This window comes from Dysidea avara, chromosome 3 (assembly GCF_963678975.1).
Source record: "Dysidea avara chromosome 3, odDysAvar1.4, whole genome shotgun sequence".
NCBI lineage: Eukaryota > Metazoa > Porifera > Demospongiae > Dictyoceratida > Dysideidae > Dysidea > Dysidea avara.
In genome coordinates, this window is record NC_089274.1 from 21,194,412 (window position 1) to 21,211,172 (window position 16,761).

General features: G+C 39.1%; 1 protein-coding gene across 2 annotated transcripts; it reads right to left on the minus strand.

Annotated features, from left to right (window-relative positions):
• Window positions 1-677: 677 nt before the first annotated feature.
• On the minus strand, window positions 678-16,755 carry LOC136250169 (intraflagellar transport protein 140 homolog). 2 transcript variants are annotated; one of them, XM_066042348.1, is made up of 33 exons: window positions 16,443-16,755; window positions 14,750-14,974; window positions 14,134-14,249; window positions 13,974-14,077; window positions 13,467-13,645; window positions 13,080-13,168; window positions 12,922-13,031; window positions 12,371-12,525; window positions 12,185-12,277; window positions 12,029-12,139; window positions 11,708-11,878; window positions 11,534-11,655; window positions 11,076-11,305; window positions 10,914-11,021; window positions 10,692-10,816; window positions 10,405-10,492; window positions 10,309-10,352; window positions 8,130-8,326; window positions 7,870-8,047; window positions 7,459-7,649; window positions 7,313-7,408; window positions 6,878-7,010; window positions 6,752-6,823; window positions 5,015-5,083; window positions 4,895-4,968; window positions 4,653-4,707; window positions 4,419-4,601; window positions 3,219-3,315; window positions 3,047-3,168; window positions 2,679-2,891; window positions 2,461-2,624; window positions 1,468-1,609; window positions 678-1,084 (listed from the first exon to the last, which is right to left on the minus strand). In XM_066042348.1, the coding sequence occupies exons 1-33, from the start codon at window positions 16,605-16,607 to the stop codon at window positions 827-829; spliced, it is 4,479 nt and encodes a 1,492-aa protein (XP_065898420.1). In that variant the 5' UTR covers window positions 16,608-16,755; the 3' UTR covers window positions 678-826. The 2 variants fall into 2 exon arrangements, with proteins under 2 accessions (XP_065898420.1, XP_065898421.1); XM_066042349.1 differs by lacking the exon at window positions 16,443-16,755 and adding an exon at window positions 15,046-15,178.
• Between the last annotated feature and the right edge of the window lie 6 nt (window positions 16,756-16,761).

Genomic DNA, 16,761 nt, shown 5'->3' on the forward strand with positions numbered 1-16,761 from the left:
GATTTTGTTCTTGTTATCCAGTACACTATTAATTATATAGGGGATGTTGTTCAAGACCCTCTAAATGGACACATCAGTTACTTTTCATCTCTGGTGTAAACACATAATATAGGTTTCCTCAAATAATAGCTTGATGTGGAGGAGGTTAATGCATAGCACTTCCTACTAATGTTGTGTGATGTTCTTACAACATTACATGTTTGATTGTAAAACTGTTAGTAGCCTTATATGGTCACCCTATTCTTATCCTTTCTCCTTAGCAACTAAGTGATAGCTATTTGTGTTAGTGGTGTAAACCATTAACCAAACATGTTACCACATCCAATATAGTGGTTACTAATGAATACATTATATAACATCTGTTGTGTGGATTGTGATGCAGCTACATAGGGAGCATGGATGTTACACAGCATGTTACACATTGCTGTGTTTGACAAGTCACTTTAAGTGTAGAAACAAGTCAAGAGGTGGCCTGGTTTAGTCTTTTATGTAGTTTATAAAATTTTGAGGTTATGTGAGCTAAGATACAATGGAACCATAGATTTATAAACCCCAGCTAGTCAGCTACATAAATCTATGATGGGACCATTATCAGCGGTACACTTTATGTTAGCTATATAATTGATATGGTCATTAAAAGTAAACTATATCAGTATCTAGCTTATTTACAGGGACAATTTTGGCTAATACATGTACACATTTTTGTAGGGGATCCCCCTATGGAGACAATAGTCCATTAATATACATACACAAGTTACAATACTATAAATAGTTACAATGGTCTAGTGAAAGTGATCGGTTTGCTGCACAACAAAAAGGGGTGGGGCTAGCAGGAGCTAGTACCAGTTGTTGTTAGATTAACAGCAGAATAGTCCTCTTCAATCAGTTCTTCTGGTTCGCTGTCTTCTTCCTCCATTCCATCTTCTTCCTGCTCTTGATCTCTCTGTGATGTCTCTGCCCCAAGGCCATGTTTCATTGGCACCCCCAGGGTGGCATGTACAGTCTCGATGGTCTGAATATCAATGTAGAATGCCATGTTGACTGAAGGGATACGTTCCCTCATCTCTTCCATAAGAGAATAGGCCTGTGAACAAGATGGGACATCAGATTGTATGTACAGTGGAACACACCTATTCTGAACACCATGGGTAACACTGAACAAAAAAAAAATTTATTCTACTACTTTCTACTGGTAGTTAACCCTAAACTAGTTGGCAGTGAACACAGTAAAGTTTTTACCAGCACAATTGGCATACTGAAACTAGCAGCCCATGTCACAAGGCACTTATGGGGTGCTGGTGTGCAGCATAACATTGGTAGCATATGAGCTTTTATAAAATCACGTACATTATCCACTTCAGTATATTATAGGCTGGCATTCTACCCACCCAGATGTGGATCTAAGGTGCTCTACTACTACCGCTATTTGTTTTTGTTACTGCCCTCTCATGGTAGTCTGTCCCTTACTTTCTGGTAGTTGCCAGTGTGAGCATAATGTTCGATCATCATGCCGTATACATCACCCACTCTGACTGCTGTATCCAGTGATGGCTCATCAAGTAATAAGGCACATTTCTCCACACTATCATCCGGTCTCTCCTCATACGACCTGTGGTGACAAAAATTGCAGTCAGTCACACCTCTTTGGTAAATACACAATATCATTTGTTGCATAGGCGATTCTAAGGGGGGGCCATGGCCCCCCCTGTTAAAAAATAACTTTTAAAATTAAAAAATCTTGGGGAAAAGTTGCTGTATAGATTGGCATTGTTATTTTTAGCATTTTTCATGTTTTTAGAACAAATTTAGGCTGTTTTCAAGCCTTTAAATTGCAAAAATCCTGCAGCTTCTGGGGGTTTCACCCCCAGACCCCCCTGAAAATTCTACTTTATAGTATAGCCAAACAACAATAGTTATGCTGTTCCCTACTTGGCCCCCCCTGTAGGTCAGGTCTAGAATCGCCACTGATTTGTTGTCTGAGGCTAGTGCAATAGTAAAGAATAACTATACTGTTTGTAATGACTAAAGTGAGCATGCACATCGTAAACGCATTAAAATAAAGAATAGGAATTAAAATGTAGACTCAATGGCACTCTAGATAGGGGCCACAAGAAGGATAAATATAGGACGTCATGACTATTATTTGCACAATTCCAGACCAGGTGGTCTCTTGGTCCCCAGATTGTGGTCTAAGGCATCTCAGTTGAGACATCTCTAGTCACATTAGCTGATGGACCAGGATATTATTTCACATTATTACATTTTCGTATACTCTGTTGTGGAGATCTACATTAAAACAGTTGGTCATTGACTATTTTCTGACTAATTTCAGCAATCAGCATGTGGCTGACCAAATCCAGTTTGGTTAGAAAAATTTTACTGTACATTTGCAATGGGGAAGCTGCTAATAAAAATGTTATTTTGTATTCACTGACTTCATGTCTACCTATCCTACATTACCTTCTAGCTTCAGCAAATTTCCCAACAAGACCAATCCTGTCTTGAAGAAACTGTATTTTCGCCTCAATGGAAGAAGTACGTGATTTAACCTTCCCAAAACACTTCAGTGACTCATTAAGAGCACCTAATGCTTTATCATAATTCTGGTACTCATCAATTTCCACCTGCATGAGTAGTGGGTGTGGTTAAGTTAGCAAGAATTGTGGGGTGTGGCTGACCTGTGCACATGCATCATAAAATCCAGCCAATGACTCAAGAGCTTTCCCCTTTGTGTAGAATGTGATAATGTTTTTCATCACCTCAGGGTCACTGCGCCAGTCAAGTGTTTGGAGGTAATTGGCTGCCATGATGTAAATATCTCTTTGCCGGGATACTTGAGCAAAGAATATGATCTTGGCTGTGTCCCCAGATTTGAGCAGAGCCTTCATAGCCTAGTAAGAATAAAGGAATATGAATTGCCAAATTACATTAAGGGATGGGTATGACTTCATACATTTTTACCTCTTAAAGATGAAACCTTTTTAATCACAAAAATGGGCCAAAATTCTTATTTCCAAAGTCTGTTGTAGAGAGGATGGATACATACTTTAACTTTGTTGCCAGCTTGAGTGAACTTCTTAGCTGCGAGATGGTGATTCCCCTGAAAGGCACATGCTTCTGCAACCTTCTCCAGCATAGCAACACGTTGTGTGGCTTCCTCTGGTGTCTCTGTATGATGACATCACATCACCATAGTGATTATTCTAATAGTTGCCTACCCCCTCCATCATCGGGTTTACCAACTGCCAAACGATCAGCCAATTCTTCACTGATATTAATGTAGTTCTTTAGACAGATGTCCAGTACCTCAGATAGCTGCATCAGCAAATATTGTATAAACTGCTATGCACGTAAATAATTATACAGAAACATATACAATACCCACAACTGGCACTATACAGTGCAGGATGACTTTATCAGTAACCATAAAATAACATGGTTGCAAACCAAAAGGTTCGCACAGTATTGTATACTACATTGAAACCTGTTAATGTGGACAATTGAGGACACCTACATACTTAAAGTCCCAAAGTGTCCCTTAGTACATAAACTGGCCTGAAAAATCAGAACATTATGAAAGTCGCCATAACACCAGAGTTTGGGATAAATGTAACATGTTACGTAATAATATTACTTTTGCAGTAATGAGTAATATAATACATTATATGATGAAGTAGCGAGTAATATACGGATATTACATCCAGAAATTGTAACAAATGTATGCGTTACTTCTTTTTATGGTGCACTGTAGTCAGCCCTGTGAACGGTTACATTTTGGGCCCAGACAGCACTGGAGACAAAGTTGTAGGTATGAACAAACAGTGATAGTGTATGGGGAGTGCCTTTGAGGTCAAGGCAATACAACAAAGTATGTTTTTGTGTTACACCAGAGAACCCATGTCTTGCTTGAGTCACCTGTAGTTGTAGGCTGGTAGCTTGTATTTAGAAGGTTGGACTTACTTTAAAGCTAGTAACCAATAAATGTAATATATTACTAGTTACAGACCTTAAAGTAACATGTAACTTGTTACTTTTTTCTATAAGTAATATGTAACTGTAGCACGTTACATGGCGTATAAAGTAATGTGTAACAAGTTACATTCTTAGAGTAATGACCCCAACTCTGCATAACACAGGCTTTACTGCACAATAAACCTTGAACTGCTAGCCACCTACAGTATATAGGTTAGCCAGATTGTTTTGTGTGCATGAGTACAAGAAAAGATATACAGGGTGTACGATTCCACAAGAAGTTTATGATATCATTATGCAAAGTACATACAGTACAGTGGATCCTGTTATTCAAACATCACTTCCTAGTGAAAAAGAACATTCAATTTCTCTAATACAACATACATGTACTGCACACATTTGCTATAAGGACCAGAGGACAGCACACAATACACTAAACAATTTACCTTTCCAACTTTCACTAGTAGTTCAATGCTCTTCTCAAATTCTCCATGAGAATTGAAGAACTCCACACACCTCTGGACCATGTCTGGCTCCGACTGCCAGTCCAGTTCCCTGGCAACCTCTTGTAGCAGCTCAAACCTGTCATACTGGAAACATAGCTCTAGGGCACTTGTGATGTTACCACCCTGAAGGGATAGGTAGATCAAGTGATCAATATAATATGGCTACCTGGTTACCTCTTGATAAAGTATGATAGCTTTATCCACTGTAGCAGGGTTGGACTCATAGATGCTGCATAATTATGATGACATGTAATATGTTAAGATGTTTGTGACATCACATTGTGTCTTATATGTCATGTACAACTATTGGGACCACCCACAGAAGGTGCACCCAGAGGATTTTGCAAAACTAATTGGATTTCAGAGTATTGAGAAACTGAAATCCCAGGCCTCCTATTTCAGTGACTGGTACTCACCGAGCAGCCTCTAGCTTATCATCCTCAGAGCAGAGTAAGGCGAGGCTCATCAGTTCTGCTTGTAGGTCACACTCCTGCAGGATCATGTGATCTGAGAGGGTGGGGCTGGTTGTACCTCACCTTAGCTAGCTTCAGTGCAGTACTGTAGGTCTGAGCCTTAGTGTAGTAGTGGATAGCCTTCTGGGGATCCTGTGAGGGAGTGAATAGAGTAAACAATAATACGCCATATGTGAGAGGTTCTACATCAGTATTTTGTAAGGCAGACAATATATATATATATATACCATACAAAAACAGCCAAGCTGTGAAAAAAATGGTGTGCCCTTAAAAAGCCTGGGTAAAAAAAGTTGTGAAACCAAAAGTGGAGGCCAAGAAATGACTGCAATGATGTTAATGCTAATAAATTTTAACAATGCACACAGCCATTATTAAATTTTTTAGCATTAACATCATTGCAGTCATTTCTTGGCCTCCACCTTTGGTTTCACAACTTTTTTCACCCAGAATTTTTAAGGCCACACCATTTTTTTCACAGCTTGGCTGTTTTTGTGTGGATTTCACTTCTTTTTGTACTTTATAAGGCCCCAAAACCAGCCTATGGCTGACTTTGAGGTTTGTTTTTACTCACATTTCTTCTTTTCTATACAGACACAATGATGATTATTGAAGACAGACTTATAAATGTATTTCATTGCATGATTTAATTCAATATTTGATAATATTATTGTAATACTCTAATAGAGTGCACATTTTTTGAGGACTTCTAATAGAACATACATAGAATGTTCTAGAACAATCTAGTACTTCTATTGGTAGATCTATGAAATTACAAACGTTTGATTATAAGCAGAGAGAAATTTAATTTAAAAGCAGAACTTATAATAGTGAGGTCATCAGCCAAGGTAGCAGTGGTTCAGTGGTTAAGGATGCAGGTGTTAGGTATGGAGGTCCCTGGTTTGAACTCTGGTAAGGTTTTTTTTTCCCCCGGCATTCTTTTGTACACCTTTTTAACCCCGCAGTGACTGCTCTATTAGAGTATCTCGATCCCACGATTTTTACACTTGGTTTTATAACTTTGTCGCTGAAACTCTACTGCAATTCAAACCATCAAAAGGCAATGCTACAATGATCAGTTTATCTACACACCAATTTGTAAGTTATTGTTTACCCTGTAGCCGTGACAGAAGTTAGATCTTTTTTTTTTTACCGGTGAATAAACATTCAGATTCACACAGCAAACTTGAATCCACTGTTACATGCTCTTTATTTGTGCCAAAGATGAGGCAATCAAGTTACATGCTTGTGTTTATAGCAATTTTTGCAAAGTGTGTGCGAAAATAAATCGAAGCCCCCATACAGCATAAGAAAAAAATGAAGAAATTAAAACGAAACTTTGAATGTCCATATCTCACAAATGGCTGTTGCAAATTTAATCAAATTTGCTGTGTGGCCTACCCTACCTGGTAGACAGCTATAATGCAAAAATGGTGACTTTGGAGAATTGACCATGTTGCTTTGCACGCACGAAAAAGCTGTTTTCTTTCTTCCTGTCAACATACTCACGGTGTGGTGCGCCAGCTTTCTTGGCTGCACGACACACTACCATGTGTCTTGACATACATATAGATGATGCTACAAATCATTTTGGATACTGTCAAAATGTGCAAAAACAATAGAATTCACAGGGTAGTGTCCACAGTCCTCTACAAACCATTGGCAATCCCAACTCCAATTCACAAAGTTTTACAAGTTCAAAAAGCCCACTAGAAAGGTTGTACATTTACAAGGTCAAGACAACTACAGCCTTTGTCCCTTTGGTTGTCTCCTAATCATTGGTTACATATGTACTTCACTTACATCAGCTTCTAGTCGCTGGCCCAGATGAAAGGAAGCTGCTCGGTCCCCACTTCTCTCTACCTCTTCAATTGCCTGCACAGCATGCAGCATGCAGCATTAGTCCAGCCACACACTAGCCACACCCACCTTATCAATATTCCCCATGTAGCAGTGTATCCTAACAATGGAGGTGTGATCTGACCCATCACGATAGAACTGCAGTGCAGACTCCAGGTCCCCTAGACTCTCCATGTATTCTGCCCACCATTGGTAGAGTGTCCTGTGGTGGGGTGAAGGGAGAATTGTCACTATAATTTGGTCACATTCACCAGAGCTCTCACAAAGGTTGATAATATCAAAATAAGTGAAAAATGTCATAATGATAACAACTGTTTCTGCCTAAATCGACCATTGGAATTTGAACTTTTAAAGAAAAAGACAATTTATTACAATGGGCTTCACAGTCTATATACTAAATGGTGTGGCAAGTGACTTGTTTATTATAGGTGAACATGTGCAGACTTAGTGGACTACAGCTATACAGCTTCTCATCACTAAAACCTCACACTGTACAGCACGCACTTGTCTTTGCTCTTCATTACATACTCCTGCAGTTCATCAGGGTCATCAAGCAACATTCGAGGTACTTCATAACAATGAGTCTCTGACTTCTCATAGCTACACACGATCACCATGACAACAGGTCACATACTCATAATAACAATTACCAGTTGATGGCAGCAGATAGTTCCCCTATGGACTCCACGTGGTTGCCATAGTTATAGTAGGTGGTTTTCAGGTTCATCCTGTCCTGTGTCTCTGCAACCTCAATAGCTCGGGACCACTGGCCAGTAGACTGGTAAAACTGGTTTAGCAGGTCATAACGCTTACACTGCTTGTACAAGAGTTCTGCTTCATCCTAAGAAAGAGAGGAAGAGGCTATATTGCAGCAAAGCTGTATAGAGTATATATATCACAGGGTGTTTCCCAAGGGGGTTTCCTGGGCCATTAGGTATGTACACAATGACGGATCTTCAAGTAGACATGTGACCTTGTTACGGTGACCTGATTAGAGTGAGTCTCACTATACCATACATGTTATGTTACAACAGTCGTACAGGACAAACACACAGACATACCAACATGTTTAGTTGGATAGCCAACACAGCCAGCTGTGCCTCAACTTCAGGTAATTCCCTTGCCTTCCTCAGAGCCATGGCAGCACGAGCATTACGCATGTTACCCAGGCACACTGCAGCAACGTCTAACCGTCGAGTGCGGACACACATCTTAGCCATATTCTCCCATACCAGCTCACTAGGACAACAATAACAAAGAGTAACAATTATTTTATTTGTCTGAAATATCTTCACTCACTCACACACGCACGCACACACACCTCTTGATTTGTTTGATGGCTTTAAATGCCTCATCCATGTTACCCTCAGTAGAGAAGACACTAAACTTCATCATGGACTGAACTGCTGTCCGGTCCTTTAGATCTAGTCCTATGAAGTCACGCATCACATGACCAGCACATGAGCTACTACTGTTGTCTGGCTTCTGAGATGACTCATCAGCTCTCGCAATGGAATTCTGCCACATAAAATTATCATATGGTAAAACCTTGCACCTTTTAATAAAGACCACCTCACTATAGTGGCTACTTTTTGGCAGATACCAAACAAGCTAAGGAGTATTTAATAAGGTTTCACTGTAACTAGGTGTGAAAATTACTGAGACAAGATATGTTATCTAAAATAAGAATCTTATCTCTTAAAATTCTACCATACAGATCCCTACCCAACTTTTAGACTAACAATCTTTTACAGTAGTACCTCGATAACCCAAACAATACAACTAGTTTTATTAGAGTAGTTTGTAAACAAGCCAGTGTATGCCTATATATATTAGTGTATGTTCTATGGGTCTATCAGTATGGGCTTCATTTAACTAACTTATTACAGTATACTGGTGTTCAGATAATGGAGGTCCCACATACAATCAACCAGACCATGTACCATTAGCAATCAACGTATGCATACAAATTTTCAAGGTAAGTATTTTTCATGGTTCAGGATTTTCGCAGTTTCACTTTCAAGGATCACTAGTTTGGCACACAGCTTGTACAATAGGGTGTATCTGACATTTTCAAAGATGAGATTTTGTGGACAGTCAAGCAAGCGCCAAATCCAAATTTATGATGCTTACAAGTGTGTACGTGTGTACAGTACAAAATAAATGTGGTTTTCCAAGGAATATGACTTTAACAAATGGCCACATTACTGCAACACTGACCCTTTCTTCAGTGCCAGTGGTGTAGTTATCATTGGAGAAAAGTTTTAACAAAGAGAATTCACTGTTGCAATAAATGAAGATACTCTAATATAACAGTCAGAAGTAGTCACACTACACTCAGCATGTACCTCATCTAATGGGTGTTTGCACTTGCATCAGAATACGAACATAATATTGAGTTCTCAGTGCTTCTCACCAAACTACAAGAATGGTTTTGTGAGTCAAGACAAATGGCATAAGTGTTTTCTCATTAGGCCATTCGCAAATAAGATTGTTTTTGAGTATTGCATATGTGGCACATGTGTGGCAGAATACTAACAATTCTTGCACATTTATGACCTCCAACACATAGCAAATCACATCATTTTGTTGCTACACCATAATTTATGATACACCCTTCTACAGGGGTACATGGAAATAGGAAACAGGAAATTCCCCTCAGTATAATTATTACTCTAGCTAGTATATGTTTAAAACATATAGTACAACTTGTCACCATATTCTGTACTTGTGACATAATAACACACACTCAATTATGTATACATTTAGAGGAATTGTTTTGCCTTGCCCAAAGGGGCACACCACAAATACAGGATAAACAAACAAGGTATAAAACAACAATACATGAAATTATTGGAGTGAGTCACAGTACAGTTTACAGATAGGTAAAGATCTGCACATAGACATTATAATTTAGTAAGTGTACACATGATTGGCCTATTAGAATATTTGATTGCTCTATGATTGATCTTAATTCCAAGTTCAAATTCAGTGTCTTTTTAATGAGGCATTGGTAGCTTATAAACACACACTCAGGGATGCTGAGAGAATTGAGGGGGCCCCCGGCCAAATTAAGAACATGCGGCCCCTATAACTGATATTGTTAGGTAACCTTACTAGCATGCAAAGCATACCAGCCTGGGGGGACTGGGGGCATGCCCCCAGGAAATTAGACCACCTGAGACTGAATATGAGAATGATTTCAGAAGTTTATCACAGTGTAATTATTGTTTATTTGACTGTTGTATTAGGGTGACTGCTCTATTAGAGTATTTTGAGCTGCCAAATACTTATCACCTAAGAAAATTTTAAACCCTATCCCCTCTGAAATGGAATGTGACACTGATTTTAACAGTTGGTTAGAGTAGTTACTATAGCTGAATATTTGCCTGACTGCTGTATTAGGTGACTGTTCTACTAGAGTATCTTGATAATGTCCAATTCAGCCCCTCCTTGAGGCCAGTTTCCACCCCCCCATCAGTGGCCCTGCACACACTTACCTTTTTACTAAAGTACAACACAGGAGCTGCAATACCAATGAGACCTAATGAGGCAACGATACTAAGTAACGTAACATTGTTATGGATACAAATCACCTTCACAGTGTAGTTCAATTGGAATAATCTCATTGAGTAGTAATCCACCACTATCGCTGGTAAATATCACCACGGCAACTGATGGTGTCTATGACATCACAAAATTATCACATGACATGTGATCTATTACTATACAACTTGAAATTTCAAACAGACAAAACATTTGCTGTCACAATTAAAACTATATACTCAAAATTGTATAGCTACTAAATTAATCCTTTGTGAAAGACTTATAACAAAATTAATGTAAACAGTATTAACCTGTTTTATACATTGATGATACTAACCATTCTCAGTTCACCAATAGAAATTGGTGTAATTCCTTTTTTATCTAGCAAACCCCCAGTGTTGGTGTGTCGCCGTCGACTACGAGCCAGTAAGATGTTATCAGGTCCTAATGTGGCCTCACACACTACAAGAACACAATGAATGTAACAAAAATAGCCAGGAAAAGCAGCTACTGTAGGAGATTAAAACTATGCACATGACCACTATTTCTGCACACCTACCTAACAACCTGGGTTCAGTGCTGTCCCAATAATGTGTTACTACAATGCGGCCTATCAAATCAGCTGAATGTTTCTTCTGTTGCTCTTGAACAGTATCACCAAGTGACTCTATTTATAGCACACCAAACTTGGTAACTTTAATGTATTAAAGTGGGTGCTTACCCATGGGGTTGTGGCTTGTATCCAGACTGGTGCACAGCCCTGTGGCAAAGTTATATGAGATCACATGAGTTCCCTCCATCTCTACAACATGGATGGTGGAGCTAGATTGGTCACCATGACTACCAGCAATGATGCTCAGATGGGAACAAGTAGAGTTACATTTGACAGAAATCAAATTTTCAGGAATAATCCCCTGTAAGGTCTTTGTGGATGAAAACTGCTTGGGCTCCCTATAATGATGTGACAAAGATGAAAGTAGACACTAAATAAAAAACAAACCAAAAGTACAGTGAAACTCCTCTCAATTACAGACACGTGTGGAAAAGTGCCACAAGGTGTCCTTATTAGTAATGTATCCTGTCTTAATGTGTGTACATTACTATACAGGACAAAGCAATCGAGGTGTTCACATTTTCACCGCAGAACAACTGACTGCTCTATTAGAGTATTTTACTTGCCTTCTACTAATGTCCCACACTTTCACACAAGTAGTGCTCATGCCAACAACCAGAAAATGTCCATTAATGCTCATCACAGTGGGCGTACCCTCAGGGCATGAAAGTATCTGTTTGGTGGTACCCTGTGAACAGGAAAACATGTGACACACCTACCAAATTAGCCATTCACAACACCTGCAGTGTCTTAACTTCTAGCTGTCCATTCTCAATCAGAAACACGCTGTACTCATATAACAAGATGGTGGATGATGTGGTAGTGAAGGAGCCAGCTACCCTAGCAACCGACTTGTCTGCTGATAATGAGTAGACGACAATTTTTTCATCACTCCAGACTGCAGTGTGTTCCTATTGAGGAATACAAAAACTGCTGTCATATGCAGTACACTGGAACCTGTTAATATGTGATATAATAGTAAAATCTATACACCAAAAATGGCTTGTCACAATAAGGAGGCCACATCAACTACACATAGAAACACAGACCACAAAAGCTACCTTAGTAACATACACTCCTTTAACCAGGAATTCCACATCAATGCCATGTTCTAATTTAGTAGAATGATATGTCACCATTACTCTGTTGGAGGTGACCTGAACTGCTGACACCTACCGGACAACAATTTCAACCAATCACAATGTAGATATCCATACCTGTTCATTGAAGTGAGAGTGCATGGCTTGTTCACTGAGAAGGTGAATTGATTGACTATAATTGACCGCCAGTAATCCTTTAGCTGTTCCCCACTATAGTGAGATCATGTGATGTCAGACAGGTCAAGCCATTTTTTGTTGTTGCTTTTCTAGACTAATTTAAGACACACAGACAGACAGACACACCCTTATCTGATAAATGAAGCCAGTGACAGGTGAGGTGACTATTATCAGATCCCAGTAGTCAGCTGGCTCCACTCGTGGTCCAATACTCTTGCCCTTATAAGGACAATACTGCCACAGTGCTACGTGACCACTGCTAGTTGCCACTGCCAGTAAACCTGCAATGTATATACTATCTAATTATCCATAGGAAGATACCTATTGGAGCAAAAAAGAAAACCATTAAATAATGTACAGTAAATGAGGTTAGGTTATATCACAAAGTACACACCTTAGCCATGCTTGGGACCTCTTGACATGGCCACTATAATGAGGTGGTTGATATACCATATATGCGGTATTTTTTTGTGGTATATATTTTTTGGGAACACTCACACTTTCCATCACTTTTACAATTTTATTTTCACTAATGGCACTCTCTGCAGTGTATTGGGATGCCTAGATAGTCTAACATTTTTGACCATTTTCACAAAAGATGCTCCATTCATGAAATTCACAAAAATTACACCCCTTGAAAAATACCATGCGTATAGAGGTGTTCATTAATCACTTACTCTTCTTCATATTATAATCAATGAAGGTGACATGAGCAGTCTCAGGTACTTGTGTCATTGTAGCCCCTAATTCCAGCAGGTAGTTCTCATCACGGTCAAAATCCCATAACCTAACAAGTGATGATGTCATACTGTATGATGCAACATGACACACCCACCTGACTGCTGTCTCATAGGAACATGTTGCTAGGAGGGCAGGCCCTGCCCATATGATGTTTACTGGTTTATTGGGACCACTAAGTTTAGCCTAATATGGAAGTGACAGTAAATACAAAACAACTAGTGGAACCTGTGTAATATGGACATCTTTTGACTGACTGATAGTGTCAGGATATTTTTGTCCAGTACACGTAACTATAGGGACCTTAATTAAGTGTCTAGGTGTCTTTAATTTTGAATGTCCACAATAAAAGGCTCAGCAAGTAAAGAAATATGTATGGACTAACTAACTAACAGACAGACACACAGACTGACTGATGAATACACATACACACTTGTACTCAAATAGAAACAACAAGACAACTATCACATATGGACACACTCACGTTCATGGCCAAGGTAGTGGTGTTACCAGAAGGGTCCACAACATACTGGTACAGCTGCATGGACTGGGTTACTATGACAAGAAAATGGCGGGAGCGTGAGTACAGCAACGTGTGGATGACTCCCTCCACTTGAAATGTCTCCTGCACCGTACCCATACCACTGATGTGGTACACTGTACCTGTGGGGTAGAAATGGGATAATAGAGAATTTGAAATATCAAAGTACCATAATACAATGCATGTGCTACAGAGAGTGAAATCTCCTCTTGCAGCAAGACAGATCTAACCCAATAGAATCCCAGGAGACCATGTATGTAGCATTGGTTCCCTAAACCACAACACACAGCAAAATGCATGTGGTTTTTTAAATATGTAATGACAAAAAATCTCTGCATTCAACTACACTAAAGACAGAACACTTGACAACTTAATAGCTAGAGCAATCAATATTTGGTTAAATTAATAAACTGGTGTTCAGATACTGTAATGAGGTTTCAAAGTACATACCTTTCTGACTGGCTACAAAACAAGCAATACTATCTTGTTCACTGCTCAGTTGCCAGCTAAGTGTTTTCTCTGCAGACTCAGGATGACTCCAACTGTTGGGTGAACTGTGAAGGGAGACACAGCAGTGGGTGGGGTTCACAGGTGGGTGTGGCTGTAATACCTTGTGGAGAACTTGAGGATGCAGTGGTTGAGTGGAGCAGCCAACTGGTGTTTGTGTACTGGTAGTGGATAAAGTGCTCCCTTGTTGTCTACCCTCCATATAACCAGCATCCCATTCTAGTAGATGTACGTATATAAATTATTACCATACAGCCTAAGGGTTCTTTCTGATTTTGAGGTTTTGGGTCTAATGGTGGAAAATTAATCCATGAAGTATTTAAGACCAGCACATATAACATGGATTGTTCGCATGTCTGTGATCAGCAACATTACAAATCTTTCTCATTTGAAAAATACTTTCTGTCTAATTTTTAGGCTACACAGTATTACCAAGAGTTCATTTCCCTAATAACTAATGAATGAAATGAGGTATGAAAATTGACCCATCTGTAGTGCTAATCAAATTTCAAACAGTATTTCACATGCATTTCATAAGGGAAACTTTATAAATGCAAGATATTTTATGTTGTCTTCTCAAGACCACACTTGAACCAAACAAAGCACATCATATCTTTACACTTTAACAATCGATCAAGGTAAAGTTGCATTTATTTGTGACAAAAATGTTTCTTTTTTAAAACCAGTTTAAAGTTGCAAGCAAGCAGCCACATCCATACCTGATCACCTGACACCAGACGACTACCAGACACATTCCAACACAGAAAGAGGACTGCATCATGATGAGCACTGGATTGTTCAAATACATCTTTTGTCTCCTCTAAACTGCACACTGAGATCTCTCCACTTCTCCAACCAATTGCTAACAGTTTGTGTTGACACTGCCATGACATACACTCCACTACAGTGGACCTCTGTACTGATGTACCCTCCAGTGGTTCTCCCTGTAAGTGACCACCTGTTAGTTAGCACTTTCTCCAAATAAGTGACTACCACCCCTCTAATTAGTGATCACCTGTTAGTAAGCACCTTCTCCCACATTTTCATAAGAAAGCAAACAGTCCCTTATGCATCCACTTTGCTCCCAACCAGGAAACAGGTCCACCTGAACTCATCCCAGAGTAGCTAGGGCATTATTTACTGCTAAGCAATTTCTTCATGAACTTATGGTAGTATAAAAATTCATGTAATGTTAATGGGAATTCACATCAGCTATATGAATTTTAAATCATTGAATTTTCATGCAAATTATTTTCATGCAAGGCTTGTACATAAAAAACATTTTCATAGCATCCTTTTATGCACTTTTGTTAGACATACGTGTATCATGAATGATGAAATTATGTTATGAAAGCATTTTCATGTAGTGTAAGTTGTCAAATATTGGCACCATTTCATCACACAATTGTAATTTCTTAATTCAATGGCGTATGAATACCTGGTTTGAACCACTTGACAGAGCAGTCCTTCATCTCTTAGCACACCAAATTTTAATTATCTCACATGAGTGAATGCCTTGTTATGAGGAAAATCGCAATGCCTATCGTGTACCAATTATCGGCATGGGGTACCTATTATCAGCAACAGTACTTCCCTGATCGACCAATTATCGGCACAATGTGTGATTTTGTGTGTAACGTACTCCATGATGGCTTGTTGGTTCTTTGTGAAATTTTTATGGGTGGTGCAGTCCTTGGATAACTCCGTTTCACAGAAGTTTTACAAAGATGAGACCAGCTGTTCAAGAGATATTCAGGTTAGACGTAAAAGCATACTGATTTCCAATACAAAATTATTTTTACACAATTCCATGTTAACCAGAATGGCTTGTATAGCGCTTTAACAACAATAATCACTGAATGAAAATGATTCTAAGAAAGTTTTAGAGGATATACCAGCCCATTGTGGAACTTGGTATCCTCCATATACCCTGTAGCCTCTATAGTTTACAAGTGCTGATAATTGGTACCTGCCGATAATTGGCAATTTATGCTAGAAAGATGGCATAATTTATAGCTACAAAAGTACACATTATGGCTAGAAATTATTTGATTTCTAGATATGCTGCAGTAGCTTGTGTACTAGATGTTTGCTGGGTAGTTTCAGTGATAAAACTGACAAATTTTTGTTAAAAGAGCTGGTAAGGAATATTTACAAAGTGTTGATCGAAGCATTACCATCATTATTGTTAGTGATCCCAAATTCCCAAGGTAAACAATAGGGGATTTGTAACACAAAATTGCCAGAGGAATGCAACAGTTTAAATATATCAATGGTTTGACAAACAGCCTTTGCAAATCCTCACTATTTCCTATCTCTGATTTTATCAGGGGTAAGCAGACAATACAGTGTGTGCTGTGAACAAGGTGTCTTTTACAGCTATCACATATCTGAGCTGAGCTGGCTACTAACCTCTTCATTATAGAAGTGCACGGACCCGTCTGAGTCTGTCGTCTCGTTCTTGGCGGATACAGCTAGCAGCTCGTGTATGGGGTGCCACTGTACTCTCTGGTAAGTTAGACCACCGCTGGAAACACTCCCCACCGGTCGTATCTCACGATCAAAATACACCGCCATCTTATCACTGTTGTGTACTCTGCAAATATCTTACTGCCAGCCAGTGTTAAATACCACGACAATGGGAGATGTCACCTTGTTTATCTGATATGTCTTGTTACTAGGGGATAATTCTAATTAATGACTGCAGTTCTAATCAGTGCTCACTAATAAC